The 14546-nt window shown below is 49.5% G+C and overlaps 5 protein-coding genes across 8 annotated transcripts; 2 read left to right on the forward strand and 3 right to left on the reverse strand.

Moving 5' to 3' along the window:
• Positions 1–620: 620 nt before the first annotated feature.
• FVEG_11277 (hypothetical protein) lies at positions 621–3506 on the reverse strand. Of its 4 annotated transcripts, XM_018900465.1 has the most exons (4): positions 3404–3506; positions 3218–3354; positions 1720–3168; positions 621–1634 (listed from the first exon to the last, which is right to left on the reverse strand). In XM_018900465.1, the coding sequence occupies exons 1-4, from the start codon at positions 3415–3417 to the stop codon at positions 1456–1458; spliced, it is 1779 nt and encodes a 592-aa protein (XP_018758743.1). In that variant the 5' UTR covers positions 3418–3506; the 3' UTR covers positions 621–1455. The 4 variants fall into 4 exon arrangements, with proteins under 4 accessions (XP_018758743.1, XP_018758741.1, XP_018758744.1 ...); XM_018900463.1 differs by having other exon boundaries at positions 621–3168; XM_018900466.1 differs by having other exon boundaries at positions 1720–3354.
• Positions 3507–3601: 95 nt separating this feature from the next.
• On the forward strand, positions 3602–5618 carry FVEG_11278 (hypothetical protein). The gene is made up of 2 exons (XM_018900467.1): positions 3602–4128; positions 4178–5618. The coding sequence occupies exons 1-2, from the start codon at positions 3716–3718 to the stop codon at positions 5436–5438; spliced, it is 1674 nt and encodes a 557-aa protein (XP_018758745.1). The 5' UTR covers positions 3602–3715; the 3' UTR covers positions 5439–5618.
• A 121-nt stretch (positions 5619–5739) lies between these two features.
• Positions 5740–7511, forward strand: FVEG_11279 (seryl-tRNA synthetase). The gene has a single exon (XM_018900468.1). The coding sequence runs from the start codon at positions 5805–5807 to the stop codon at positions 7302–7304; it is 1500 nt and encodes a 499-aa protein (XP_018758746.1). The 5' UTR covers positions 5740–5804; the 3' UTR covers positions 7305–7511.
• FVEG_11280 (hypothetical protein) lies at positions 7503–8903 on the reverse strand (the record flags this gene model as incomplete). The annotated part of the gene is made up of 1 exon (XM_018900469.1): positions 7503–8903. One exon carries the CDS (start codon positions 8901–8903, stop codon positions 7503–7505), a length of 1401 nt encoding a protein of 466 aa, XP_018758747.1.
• Positions 8904–9919: 1016 nt separating this feature from the next.
• Positions 9920–11930, reverse strand: FVEG_11281 (AGC/RSK/RSK-UNCLASSIFIED protein kinase; the record flags this gene model as incomplete). The annotated part of the gene is made up of 4 exons (XM_018900470.1): positions 9920–10277; positions 10328–10709; positions 10760–11059; positions 11111–11930. The coding sequence occupies 4 exons, from the start codon at positions 11928–11930 to the stop codon at positions 9920–9922; spliced, it is 1860 nt and encodes a 619-aa protein (XP_018758748.1).
• Between the last annotated feature and the right edge of the window lie 2616 nt (positions 11931–14546).

Consider the following 14546-nt stretch of genomic DNA (forward strand, 5'->3'; position numbering starts at 1 on the left):
GTGGCAACGATAATGCAAGATGGGATAATACTGTTAAAGGAATACGCTGGTTCTGTATCCTGTACGGTAAACGCCTACCTAGCCAAACAAGCTAGGAGGCAGTTCAGCATTCGAACAAACACTAAAAACTAACTCCAGCTCAACCAACTTCTGCAAAGCTTCTCTCATTTTTCAGCTCACTTAAGCAAGCTCCCAAAACAAGCCGGATCTCGTTTTCGTATGCTAGGGTCGCTTATTGCTAGGCCAAAGACCCAGCCAGGCGCTTGTGCTCTATCAAAGGTAGACTTAGCCGCGATGCTATTTTTGACCAACCAGGTGTAAGCGCCGGGGTTAGAAATAGCATCTCGTAGGGCTGTTATTATCTTGGTTTACGATTCAGTGAACCTAACTGTAATAAACGAGTTGAGTTAATTTGTGAAAGCTCTAATTTACTCTGGTATTTCGTTATTCGTTGCCGTAATGTCAGATCGTTCTAAGATACTCCGTAGATACACCCATTAATAGAAATAGGTGCGGGTCACAATAAGCGTTCTATATCTATGTCTAAGCCCAACTTATAGGCTTAACCTTTCAGTTTACCCTGTATTTACTGCCAGGTCCCACAAACGACATAAGGAACTGCCAAGGGAAACCAGTTTTATAAATGAAAGTATATAGAAATCAACGTATACATTTATCTAATGTCTGAATAGCTTCCGGTAAGTTCTATTTCAAAAGTAAACAAAGGAGCCTCTCAGATTATAGACCATAGTCACTTTCTGTACATGCTAAGTAACGTAGCCCAGCAACCTGCAAATTGTATTAGTGAGTATACTGATGTCGATTCTTCGTAACAATGCCAGAAGTGATAGATCGTGAATATACTATCCGCTATATAACGCCTGAAGTCGAACCTGAAAACGCCGTACCCATGTCGTTTCATATATATATGTCCTTAATCATCCTGCGTCAGGTCTATAAATCCAACATCGCTCGTCCGAAAAATCTTAGCCTTAACTCCTCTGCGCTCTAGAGCTGCTGTCTCCCTGGCCATCAGCTCGTCGCGCTCTTCGGCGTCGACCTCCACCTCTTCGTAGAAACCCATGGCGCTGGCCTTTGGGATGAGTAACTTCTTCTTCCGCGCAGGAGCAGGGCTTGGGGTTGCGTTTCGATCTGGTGGCAAGGACGATTGTTGTCGTTTGTTAGGGGATGCAGAGGAGCGGGAGATGAGGGAGGAGAGGGGAGCAAGATCGGTTGACGAGTCACTATCAAAGTCATCATCGAAGCTCGTTTGAGATCTTGGCTGGTGTTTTTTGGAAGCTGGGAGTGAAGACTTTGAAATAGAAGTCTGGGAGGAACTCGTGTTCTTGGCCTTTTTTGTGAACATGTCCATAGACATCTGTTTCATCTTGGGAGGTTGAGATGTCTGAGAAGAAGCCGGTGGGTTTACACGTCTCGCGTTCAACGCCGAGTTTTTCAGCCTTTGCGGAGAACCGCTTGACATAGGAATTGCACACATCGGGTCAGGTAAGTCGCGAGAGGCGGGCACACGAGTCCTTGGCCGCGGCGAAGGCGAAGGGGGAGGCGAGTCTGCTGCACAGGGCGGGCTAGATGTGATAACAATCGCTTGCTGTTCATTTGCAGGCTTTCGTGTCCTAGGAGTCACCTGTGAGCTGGCAAGTGTCCAAGGGGTTGTTGTCTGCCTGACGGTGCTACCCGAGGTTGACGCAGATTGCTTACTTGGCTCCAGAGGTGACGGTATTCGCAAGCGGCGGGACGTTGTCGGTCGGATCGACGAGGCGATTATTTCGTTCTCTTTAGGTACAGCTTTGGAAGTCACTGTAGAGACAGTATGAGGTTTGCTTGCTCGCACAAACTTGTTAAGCGCCCCAGCAGGCATCCCCGTCTTCGGGCCAGGCTTGGACCTTATTCCTTTCGTTTTTGGTCCCTTGGCTTGCTGTTTCTTCTTATCTGCAGCCTTTTGCACCACCTGAGCGTCTGCAAACACCTCTGGTATCCTCGACTTTGCCAATATCTCCAATACCCAAACACCTTGCCGCCCTGAAGGGTTAAAAGGAGCCGGCTGCCGTTTCGCCGTGGATTCCTCGATGTTCTCCGCATCGTCGATTTCGTCATCGCTGTTCAGTGCCAGTCCACCTCGAGCTTGCATTATCTTTTCATCTTCCTCTTTGGACAAGTCGATGGGCACAATTTCGCTTGGGATATGCTGTATGCGAACTTGCGCCACCAAGTCATTCTTGAGATCGGACCTAAACCCTGCGATCCCTTTGACGTAGTCTGCGTTGTCATGTCCTTCTAGAGCCTGCAACTTCTGGACAAGCACTGCATGAGAAAGCACCTTTATGAACTTGAGAGCGCCAACTCGGTAATCCCAGCCAAAGACCTCTCTCGTAAACTCTCTTAGGTCTTCAAACTGGATTTCTCTTTTCAGATGAACTTTCTCTCGGATCTCGTCTATACTTTCCCCGGGGGACACAACAGGATGTGTGTAGGAACGGAGAACCTTGAAGTCTGGGAATGTTTCCGGTATCGCCAGGGCCTTGTTCTTCCTCTTGAAATGACCACTCTCGTTGGTACGAAGCTCATGTATTAAAGAATTCCTCCAAGCCGCTGTTCCTTCTTTGTCCACTGCCTTCAGGCGGCAGAGATCTCGACCAAAGCCAGCTTTGGCAGCCTCAACAGCCACTTTGATTCCACAGCCGGGGAGCCCGTTAGGGTCGTAGTCGCCGCCGCTCATCAAAGCCACAAGAACCATGCCTTCGCGATCCAAGCCCTGTTGATCAAGTCTCATTTTCTCGGTATCGAACAGAGAGACGTGCGTGGGTGTTGTGTCGCGTTTCGATGCTGGTGACCACTGACGCAGCATTTTGGTGCATCCAAACATCAGAGCGTCAACATCTTCTGTGAGAACCATGTCTACGACACCATGTTTCTGCAGCAAAGCGCACTCCGCCTCGGCTTCCCCAGGCGCATCATGGGTGTTGCAGCCGAAGAGTCGAATTAATCGTTTCGCTTGTGCATTGGCGAAGGAGTCGCCTCGACCGGATTTCTTGTTTCGCTTGACCGCAGGCTTGTATGGACCGTCGAAGACAAAGATGGGCTCGACTGGACATGCCAGTAGACGAACGAGTCGGTAGAATAAAGTTCGAATTTCGGGATTCGTGCCGCCTAACCGTTGTTAGAGAAGCGCCTCAGTATCTCAGTGGCTGTGGTATACCTTGCGCCGCCTGATTTTGGAATTGCCAAATCGCAATATCAATCGCTATTCGTAAAGGCCGTCCCTGCTTCTCTAGTGACTCGGCGGCGAGTTTCAGTAAGGCCACTCGTTCGCCTTCGCCCACCTCCTGGTAGATCCTGAAGATGTTAGCCTGGTTTTCGGCATTATATAACAGGAGATTCTTACCCTTTGATACCCATTTGAACATCAGAAAGATCTTGAAGCAATGAGCTTCAATTTCTCCTGATTCAATAGTCGATGATGTAGGTTGGAATTCACGGTCCAAGGTTGCCCCACGTCGCTGCGGTTACCAGAGACCACTGTTTTCTTAGCCAGTGAAAGCGGCAGATCGGCGCCAGAAACGCCGACTTCAAATAGCCATTCAACCAACCAGCGTTAAGTGAAGTTACATGGCTACGCCCTGACCAGGGGCATCTCATCGCCAACATCGAACAAAGAGAAGAAGCAGGAAACACAGAAGATTTCATCTCACTCGCGATGGCCTCTGGTGCTGGATCTACACTTGCTCATAGAAGCGTGGCTAGTATCCGTGGAGGTCCTCCTCAGGGGCCGAGTCCAACGACTCCACATACCCCGAATCGCTCGTCTGTTATTTCATCATACGGCTCACCATCGACTATTCGTGCCGACGACGAGTTCATCGTTGTTGAGCTAGGCTCACGCCATATCAGAGTAGGATTTGCGGGCGACACATCTCCAAGAGTGGTTCTTCAATGCAGCCCTGAAGATCAAAGGCGGGCTGGAGACTTCAGAGGATGGCAGCAGCCGAAACGGTCACCTGGCTTGCAATGGTCAAAGGAGCACGAGTTTTGGCGATATGATCTAAGAGATATAGAACTTGGCCTATACCAAGATAAGCTGGAGCGTGTGCTGCATGGTGCTTTCTCAAAGTTTGTCTATCTGAAATATCACAAGGGACAGTTGCTTACATGCATACAGATACTTGCTCATCGATTCCAGACCACGAAGACTTGGGCTGGTCTTAGACTCTGGAGTACCTTTACCACTGTTGACAGCCACCTTGGATACACTGTTCAGCAGATTTCAGTCACCGACTATCTCTCTCATGTCAACACCGTCCATGTCAGCCATCTCAGCAGGTGTGAGATCCGCCTTGGTGATTGATATGGGCTGGGCAGAAACTGTCATCACCAGTGTCTATGAATACCGGGAAGTTAAGACAACACGTACAGTCCGAGGTGGCAGAGCACTTTTAGACACACTTTACAAAACCGTCGAGCCATTAATACCAGGAGAACATGATGTCACCAAACAGAGAGCGCTAGGTTTTGAGGAATGCGAAGACATCATGTGTCGTTTAATGTGGTGCAAGCCATCAGAATTTCGATCATCTCAAAGACAGTCTACCCAGCTGGAAACAGTTGATGAACAAGAAGAGATCGAGGCCGAGTCGGCGCAAGCTGGCGTCCCAACAGGAGTCGCCCAAATACCCATTAACACAAGTCGTCGTCCAGTGACAGTGGAGCTTCCCTTTGAAAAACTCGCCGAGGTCTGCGACGATACCTTTTTCGACCCCTCGGCAGACCGAGCGACATTTGACGACGACGAATTACCGCTGCACCTGCTATTGTATAGACATCTTTTACAACTACCACTGGATGTACGAGCGATCTGCATGTCACGCATAATGTTCACAGGAGGATGTTCCAATATCTTGGGCATCAAGCAACGAATTATCGACGATCTCACAGCCATCGTCAACAAGAGGGGATGGGAGCCAGTGTTCGGAAAGGTTGTGGACAAGCATCGCAATAGTGCTAGGATCCATCAGCAATCCAGCACCACTTCTCCTACAGAAGGCTCGCCATCCTCATCACCGGGCGAAGCCGAACAACGCAAATCTCCCAAGAACGCAGCGGATTCAAAGCCAGAACACGACCCGATAGAAGCCAAGGTTGTACGACAGCGGGCTACGGTTCCACAATTCAAGGGCCAGATCCGAGTGATCCATACTCTTGGTCCATGGATTGGAGGTAGCCTACTTTGCCAATTGAAGATTCCTGCCATGGCGATTATTGATCGCGAGTCGTGGCTCCTACAAGGCGCCAATGGAGCTTCTCGTCCTAGCGAAGTGGACTTCAAGGCACAACACAGACAGAGTGTGCAAGCAGGAGGATATTCTCGGGGAGGCGGAGGACATCACGGAAACTGGACTCTAGGTGTATGGGGTTACCTGTAGGAGGTTCAGCGTTTAGAGATAGATATCATGACATGAAATGAGGAACATGTTGGTGGTGTGGCAGATGAGGTAGGCCAGGTTAATAAGGTAGGCAACCAAATACCCTATTTACGATGAGATCAACACAATTGGTCCAATTACATGCAATGTTTGTCTATTTGCCAAGATTGAATGAATGAATACTTGAAAGTTGATGTCCCATTCCGTGATGGTCCGTAGTCTATTCGCTCGGGTAATTGCATTAAGCAAGCTCTCCACTGTTAAGCTTCGGCAGTCGATGTCAAGCTCCAAACTCGCTGATCAGGCAGTCTAGCTTAGTACCTCAGTCATGCTTCATATGAGCTGCTCACCAATTCAACATCCACCATGAACAGGACATTATCGCGCCTACGGTGTCGCGCTCTACACACGAGGCTCAATCCACTATTGGCTCGCAGTTTCGCAGATGTGAAGCGGCCTCCCTCAGCACCAAAACCCATCGTCGATATCAAGCACATCAGACAACACGCAGAACTTTATCAGCAGACTTGCGTGGAGCGCAACTATCGCAACCAGGCGCAAAACCCAGCTAAAATTCTAGAACTTCATGCGAGATGGCAGGATCTTCAGCGACAGGGTCGTGCTTTGCGGGAGAGGTCGAATTTGTTGAGGAGGCAGCTTGCGAACCCGGCGACGAGCAGCGATGATGAGGATCTCAAGGAAGTGCGCCAATTGACCCGTGAACAGATCCAAGAGGAGGCGCGACAGCTCAAACAGGACCTTTCAGCAATCGAAAAGGGAGAGTCGCAGGCTGTTACGCAAATGGAGGAGTTGGCGCTCGAGTTGCCCAATCTCACTCACCCTGATACTCCAAAGGGAAGCGATTTTGAGGTTATGAGCTACATCAACGACCCACCCACTTTTACGGAATCACCTGAGGATAAAATCTGGCGATCTCATGTTCACATCGGTTCCGAGCTTGGTATCTTTGATTTCGCTGGTGCCGCTACTGCTTCTGGTTGGGGCTGGTACTATCTTCTTGGTGAGGCTGCTCAACTGGAGCAAGCTTTGGTTCAATATGCCCTCGCTGTTGCAACCCGTCATGGCTGGACACAGGTGTCGCCCCCCAGCATGGTTTACAGTCACATTGGAGCTGCCTGTGGATTCCAGCCCCGTGACCTGAACGGCGAACAACAAGTCTACACTATCGCCCAGTCAGCCGAAGACGCTGAGCGCGGTGTCCCTGAGATGTGTCTCACTGGAACATCCGAGATTGCTCTTGCAGGAATGAAGGCCAACACTACGCTCGATTCCGAAGACCTACCTCTCAAGCGAGTTGCCGTCTCTCGCTGCTATCGCGCTGAAGCTGGAGCCCGTGGTGCCGACACCAAGGGTCTATACCGAGTACACGAGTTCACCAAGGTTGAAATGTTCGCATGGACAGCCCCAGATGAGGATATCGCTCAGGAACTATTTGACGAGATGCTCGACTTGCAGACCGAGATCCTGTCTTCACTTGGCCTTTACTGCCGTATTCTCTCTATGCCCTCCCACGATCTCGGCGCATCAGCCACCCGTAAGATCGACATGGAGGCTTTCTTCCCCAGCCGTCGCGACAACTGGGGTGAAGTTACATCAGCAAGTATGTGCACCGACTACCAAACCCGCCGCCTCGGCACACGAACACGCATTGATGGCAAGCTCGCCTTCCCCTGGACTTCCAATGGTACTGCCCTGGCTGTTCCTCGTGTGATAGCGGCTATTCTGGAGAATGGATGGGATGAAGAGGCCAAGACTGTCACAATTCCTGAGTGCTTGCGGCCATGGATGGATGGCAAAGAAAAGATTGGTCTTGGGGGTCGTCGTTCGAGCGTGGATCGCGTGTAAGTTTGAAATGAGGGATGAAGCATGGCTTTGATTGCGTGCGTGTACGAATGCAGAATATGACGGAGGCATAATTGCTATGAAATCTTGATATCTTATTTAATATGAAACGCAAGGCGTGATCTATCTGTTGAATATAAAGCACTGTCCTTTATAGCCTCTACGCAGTCTATCCTGAGAAGTCTGGAGACAAATATGTTATCACCACACCAAGTTCTTTACTTTCCTCTCCCAACCAGGCATCATGAACTCTATACCTGGACTTCCCCTCCATCTATACCATCCGGACATCTTCTTCATCGCACCAACCCAACCTAGTTCTCCTCTTCTCCATGCTCTGCCTCTCGTCCCATCTCCCCTATGCTGCACAACATACACGCCTCCATCCGACGCTGTCGTCAACTTTGCTTCCCCACGCTCTGGATCACCACCGCTATGGTATTCTCTTCGGCGCGGTGTCCTATTCGCTTGGAACCGCTTATTGTGATCCAAGTCCAGAATCTCTGTTGCAGCAACCTCCATCCATACATCCAATGTTCGCAGGTGATCTGCATAAATGATGAGGATCGCAAGGAGAGAAGAAAGCCCCGATGCAAGCCAGAACACCCAGAATGACTTGCCCCCAGGGCCATATGAACTCTCGATCGACAATATCCCCGATACAACAGTCAGGGGTAGCAACAGACCTCCTAGATATGCTATTCGATCTAGACTTCTGGAGTTGGAATCTTTGGGGTCCTTTTGAGCTTCTTGAGCATGTACTTGGAGGGCAACTGTAACAGAGAGATGTATGCGTCTATGCAGACGTTCCGCAAGATCCGACCAGTCTGCGGACGTAATGGTACTGAACTCTCCTCGTCGCTCCATGCTTCTGGTGATATCTGCATTGGTTTCAAGGGCTCGCGCGATAGTCCACTGGACATCCACAGAATCAGATCCAAGAGGTGGTAATGAGTCTAGTTTCTGGAGCCACATGTCGTAGATAAGCTCTGCGACTAGATCCTCTACCGGGCGAATGTCGATGAGGGCTTGCCAGAGGGAATCTTCCAGGCCAGATCGCTCTGGAGGACGTTTACCTGATGTTTTGCCGTCTGGGCGAGTAGTACTTGGTACTCTTGAGTGTCGATAAGGCCGTGAGGATATTCTAAACGGAAGACCATCGAGGAGAAGAATAGGGAGTTGATCCTTGACCATGAGAGATGCACGACATATTCTGATCCCTTCATCCTCATCAGACTCATCTTCGTCATCTTTCTCTTTCGTGTCGCCGTCCTCCTCATCCGGTTTCCGTTTTCTTATCTCAGTCTCAGGGAACTCCCAAACCCATCCTCTCCTTTTCCTATCCAACTCCATGCCTAATAGAACACCCATATCGCATTCACCTCTTACAATAGCCAACTTCCGCCAACCGGGCCTTTCCACTGCCACCATCTCTTCTTGAAACTCCTCAACATTGAGTAATTCTTTCTGTCGACAGTTTTGTGTACTCCATTCGAGAAGATACGGCCGGGAAATCTGTGGTCTTCCGACGATGGGAATGGCCCGATCTGATGAGCGCCGGGTCCGGTGCCGGGCTTCGTGAGCCGGGCGTGGTTGTGACATTGGGGTTCTTATTCTCTGTTCTGCTGGGCGACTCAACCCGCTGGATTCGATATTCAAATGAGACTCGAGCTAGCCGAAACTGCTGTTAAAAAAGTGTTTCTGAGACCGTGCCAACTCGAATTTGGGGGAGTTACACTCTTTTGAGTCTCTGAGCACTATCTTCTACCCGGCCCCATGAACACAACTACCGTCATGCGAGAAGTTCTCAAGGCATTTATCTCCATAATTTCGCAGGCAAAAACTCTGTTCACTTCAGACTTTAGGGGTCCTCAAGGGTCCCAGTTAGACAGATGTTTCCCTGCGCCCCCATCAGCAAGTGTCTAAGTGTGGCCATGTGCCGAGTCCTTGAGCGCAGATGACCCCAACCTTGAAAGAACGTCAACACGCGACGTATTCACCTGTGAGCGAAATATTACATAAACACCTGTCAAGTCAAATAGACGAACTTTGTTTATCTATGGTTGACTCATGACATAATCCGGCTTGTAGTTGGTATAATGGTGCGTTGCCTCGATTCATATCACTCAAGATACCGTAAAAAGATCATCCCTGTGGTTCTATAAGCTAGCCTTCGTTCGTGCATGGCTCGTCATCTTTGTTGAATGGTAACTTTACATAACATGACTTCTTTCCCGCTCTTGCCGAAACGCCAGCCCAGACGCCATTTTAACAGCGGCAAAACAAAGGATGCTGAGACTTCCTCTCTCGTTTCTCTACCCTCCGCTTCTGTTTTCTGTCTCCTTTCGTTGTCTGCTTCTTTTTGTCTCTTCTGCCTTTCGCGGTTTCTCTCCGCCTCTCCTTCTTACAGGCAATAGTCCAAGGGAGTGTCGAGTGCAAAGTATGTGTCAAATGACGCTGAATAAAAGAATAGACGCCCCAGTGCAAGAATTTCAGATCATAACCCCATGCGTATACGTGCGGCAACATGTCCAATCCATGATCGAGGTCAACTATCAATAACAATATTTCGAACTCCTGAACCTCAAATGTTGCACCCAGAAACTCAAAACTCAAACTCAGCGGTGGTGATCGTCGTCGCCATCGTGATGCAGAGTGACACTGTTGAACTCGAGGAACGGGTCGGCAATTTCACCACCAGGAGTTGCCAGTCCACTGTCTAGCGGAACTCCCGTTAAGTTCATCGCCCTTGATCCGGACAAGTCGACACTCTCGCTTTCCTTTACGTTTCGGAAGTTGACTGTATCAACTCCTCGGCCCGCGTGAGGAACAATCGGTGGCTTTTGATGTCGGATGAGTGCCCATTGCGTCGTTCTGAAGAATGGATGCGCCTTGATATCTGATGCGCCAGCTCGGGCGCCGAGTCGTCGATTCTCATCCTTGATGAGTAGTTTCCTTATCAAAGACTTGCAGAGGCTATGGCTTGGTTAGAACAGTAGGATAGTGAGTTTTCACCCAGGACTTACTTGGAGATTTGTGGTGCACCAGTATGGTCGGGGAACGGAATATCCTCTCTAAGAATATTTGCGAAAGTTGCATTTCGGTTCTTTCCCTTGAAGGGCGTTGTGCCGTAAAGCATTTCGTAAATAAGGATACCCAATGTCCACCAATCGACCGCGCTTGTGTGACCGCTGCCCTTAATCACTTCTGGCGCGATGTACTCTTCTGTGCCAACAAAAGAGTTTGTGCGGAAGTTAGCGATACATGAACGAGTGTCGATAGTTGGGAGAGCGTCGGTACGGGCTCCGTTCTTGCCGACGATCATGGTCGGCTTGCCACCAGGGTCTGACTGCTTGGACAAGTCGAAGTCTGAAAGCATGATATGGCCCGATTGGTGCAGAAGAATGTCTATCACAAAGGGTCAGCGGGAGATTTGTAAGCACGACTATTCAACATACTCTCAGGCTTCAAGTCTCGGTAAATGAAACCCATAAGATGCAGGTATTCCAGTGCTGCTGTCACTTCGGCAGCGTAGAACCGAGCATCCTCTTCAGGGATACATTTTCCAGGTCGTGTTTGCAGAGCGCGGAAGAACTCGCCACCACTGCAATACTCCATGCACAGGTATAGGTAGTCTTCTGACTGGAAGGAGTGGTATAATGTGACAATGAACGGATGGTTACTTGTCGCAAGAATTTCCTGCTCTGCCAAAGCTCGCTTAATCTTGTTGCGCTTGATCATTTCCTTCTTGCTTAGTACTGTAACTAGTTAGTCGTTGCCGCGATGGTAAACGTGAGTGATGGACATACTCTTCATGGCATAAAGCCTGCTGCTCTTCTTCTCCCTCACAAGATACACCTTTCCGACATCTCCCTTTCCAATAAGCTTGATCTTGTCAAAGCTGGAGGGGCTAACCTCGACGTTTCGAACCTTGATAGAATTGGAGCTATAGGTGCGGCGGAAAGCCATGCCCAGATTAGGGGCAGGAAGAGCAGCAAGAACATCGTCAGAATTGGCGTGTTTGGCCTTATCCTCGGCCTCCAGAGCCTTGGCCGTTTCTATAAGACCCAATGCGCCTGAACTTGTGAGAAGAGGATCCTTGCCGAGCTCGGCAGTTGCGGGACGCTCATTGTTGGGATCGTTTTTGGAGAACAGGCCCTGGGCATTGGGTGCACTGGCGACTCTTCTAAGTCTCCGGGCGAGTTCCTCTTTGGTTTCGCTGGTAGTTTGATCGTTCGCAGGGGCACCATCAGGGCCTTGGACCTTGAGACTCGGTGTATCGGGAGGGCTTGGGGGAACGGAGTCGGAATTGTGGTGACGCAATCCTGGTTGGCCTTGATGGGCGAAATAAGGGTTCGCATGTGCCGTAGGACTCATGGCTTCTTCCAGCTGGTTACCCTCGCTAGCGACGGTGTGCGCGCGCAGACGGCCGACGGTATTACTGAAGAACTTGGTATGACGGGATTTCGAGGGATCGGGAGTGGTAGCGGCCGAACCCTTTTCCTTCTCCTTCTCCTTCTCCTTATCGCTAGAAGCACTGCCGGTGCTACCTCCAGTGTTCATGCGGAAGAAATTGCGCAGGCGATGGCTCACCTGGCCGGGGCCATTGGAGGTCTTTTGAGACGGCATAGCGACGGTAACGTTATCGGAAACGTTTAGATGGGTGGAGACGGAAACAGCTTTGGCGGGAGTTCGACTAGAGATTTGCTTCCATATTCGACGAAATAAATAAATGGGAGGCGAGAGAACGTTTGCGGGTTGATGAAGACGGGTAAAAGATCAACGAGGGGGTTGTTGTTGCGCGTTGTTGAAGTCGCGGCCTTGTATCGGTCCGTAGCGAGATAGGTATAAGTGTCGGGACCGATGAGTAGACGAAGCTAAGGTATCCGTACCCTGTTGAGAGAAAGAAGTCACAGGGGAGCTTGGTGTAGAAGAAGAAAAGGGAGGAAGAAGACACAAGAGCCTCAAGAGGGAATGACGCTGCTGGCCTGGGTCAGGCAGGCTATGGATGGGTCTTGCTTAGGATTGGATTGGCCTTGATCTGGGAATTGGATTGGAAATGGGCCCTGACCATGGATGGATGGGAATGGATGGATTCGATGGGAATGGGGGCGGCGTCGGAGACTTCTGCCTGAGGCATGATTAATAATTACAATGCACCTCAGTCCAATGCAATGCAGGTCGGCATCGGCCCCTCTATCACCATTGCCCGCCCGCTAACTCAGCTCTAAAAGTCTAGCGATCCTAGGCGTAGCCTCACCCATGGTCACCATCCAATGGAAGGATGGATGTGACTTGTTGTCTCTTTTCTGTTAATAGAGTTACATATAAACTTAACCTGGAGAGGGAAATACTGTATGCGGGCTATCACTTTGCATGCTACTGCATTCACTATGATCATAATATTGTATAATAGCATCCCACGCAGACTCAAAGAGAATTCCCTCGTCTCCCTTGTAGGCGGGGATCTGGAACGCCTCGCCTCTTCTAAACTCGCCCGCCTCGCACCTCTCGGTGGCTTGGATGGCCTAGCCTGGGTGCTCCCTAGGGTCTGGGTAACGTTAGTTTAAGGTGAGCTTAGGTTGGCTTGGCTTCTGATTATCTGACAAAGCCAACTGCGCCCTCCTCTGTCGCTCGGTATCGTTCCACTGCCCGCAAACTCCGGTGAGATAATGCCGTGAGATATAAACCGTAATTGCGAATTTAGCCAAAGTACCCATCCTCCCGAAGTCCCCGGTGAAAGGAGTGACGTTCTTTGATAGTGGGTTGTTGGTAGGTCCGTCTTTCGGGCATCCTAGGGCGAACGAACCACTAGAACGGTACCTTCACGTTTCGAGGTCTGTCTATGCGCTAGAATCATGAGGCGTCGATAGCGTCTTGCTAGATCGGAAAAGAGTCCCTGTGGGTTCTCGATATTGGTTCCCGTGGCCTGGGGTTGCTTACTTGGACTCTGCACATTGTACCTTGCCTTTCTAGAAAGTAATTGAGCCGCAAGCTGATGACATGAATGAGGCGACCAACATTGTAGTACTTCCTATCCGGGTAACTGACGTCTGTGCAATGGCAACGTGGGGAGATGTCAGAACAGGGTCATTTTGTTTATGGAACGACGTTTGACAACATCCGAGTTACGGACTCGAAAAGACCCTAACTTTGGTCCGGAAGTGGCTTCGGGACCTAATACTGAGCCCGGCCCTTATGAAGACCCAACTCTAACCCCGACAGTGTATCAATTACATTGATCTGCAAAGCCTTTAAATGTCACTGTAGCTTCCAAAATCAGAAATGTTCGTGCCTGAGTGGACTACCCTGGAAACAGTGGCATGATAAAGCTTGAACCATCATCAAGGGTTATCAACGCTAGCCAGCCATGCTTTACCGGAGATGTGAAAAGACAGAATTATCTTGGATGTTAATGCACTCATCAGGGGACATAAGATCTAATGCTTAGGATTGAGTTACAAAGCTAAATGATTGAATTTAACTTAGTCGGCCTGCTTTTACTGTAAAAACCACCCTCCCAAACCCATAACGTAATATCCAGTGGGACTTGCAATATTCAGAAAACTTATACAAGAGAGGCTGCGTTGGCATACGAGAAGCCTTCTTGCATGGAAGTGGATTCAAACTTATTGCGCTAATTCATAAGATCTCGCAGTATTTACGCGTAGGTTTATGAGCTGTAATTGACCTTCAAAAAGATCACCAGTGAAAGTTTCTAAGTACGCGTATATAAAAGCCTCCAGTGGCGATCTGTTGTAGAAGGGCGATACTGGTAATGCTCGCTAATGAAATTGAGTGAACTTGACATGTTAAGCATTACGAGGAGCTTATTTACGTATTATCTGTGTTGTGTTGTGATCAACGAGTAGCGTTCTAGGTGCTGAGTGTTATTTGTGTAAGTGAGCCAACCCGGCTGGGCCTTTTGCTCTCATGCTTTAGTTCACACCAGCCATCTTGTACCTTATTCCTCCCAAATTGACATTTCAAAGGCTTTCTGATATTGTAATTGGAGAGTAACCAAATGATCCTTACCGTATTGCCAGAGGAACCTGCCATTGTGTGACCGAAGTGCCTCCGCTGGCATAGACCAAGGATGATTGTTCACAGAATGAACGAGGAATAGCCAATAGGTCAGTATTCGCTCCGGACCTATAAGCACACACACACAGAGAGAGCCAAGTCTTTGATGTCATAACTAAGATCTGATTTACAAGCAAGCGCAAGAGACACATGGAAGTGTTT

The sequence above is a fragment of the Fusarium verticillioides genome, chromosome 9 (assembly GCF_000149555.1).
Source record: "Fusarium verticillioides 7600 chromosome 9, whole genome shotgun sequence".
Taxonomy (NCBI): domain Eukaryota; kingdom Fungi; phylum Ascomycota; class Sordariomycetes; order Hypocreales; family Nectriaceae; genus Fusarium; species Fusarium verticillioides.

What these genes read in the sequence shown, in the direction of transcription:
- FVEG_11279 (XM_018900468.1), top strand. Translation starts at nt 5,805, where the DNA reads ATGAACAGGACATTATCGCGCCTACGGTGTCGCGCTCTACACACGAGG.
- FVEG_11277 (XM_018900463.1), bottom strand. An exon ending in CCAAAATCAGGCGGCGCAAG is followed by an intron (nt 3,169 to 3,217) that starts GTATACCACAGC and finishes AACAACGGTTAG; the next exon opens with GCGGCACGAATCCCGAAATT.
- FVEG_11278 (XM_018900467.1), top strand. Translation starts at nt 3,716, where the DNA reads ATGGCCTCTGGTGCTGGATCTACACTTGCTCATAGAAGCGTGGCTAGT. An exon ending in CTGCATGGTGCTTTCTCAAA is followed by an intron (nt 4,129 to 4,177) that starts GTTTGTCTATCT and finishes ACATGCATACAG; the next exon opens with ATACTTGCTCATCGATTCCA.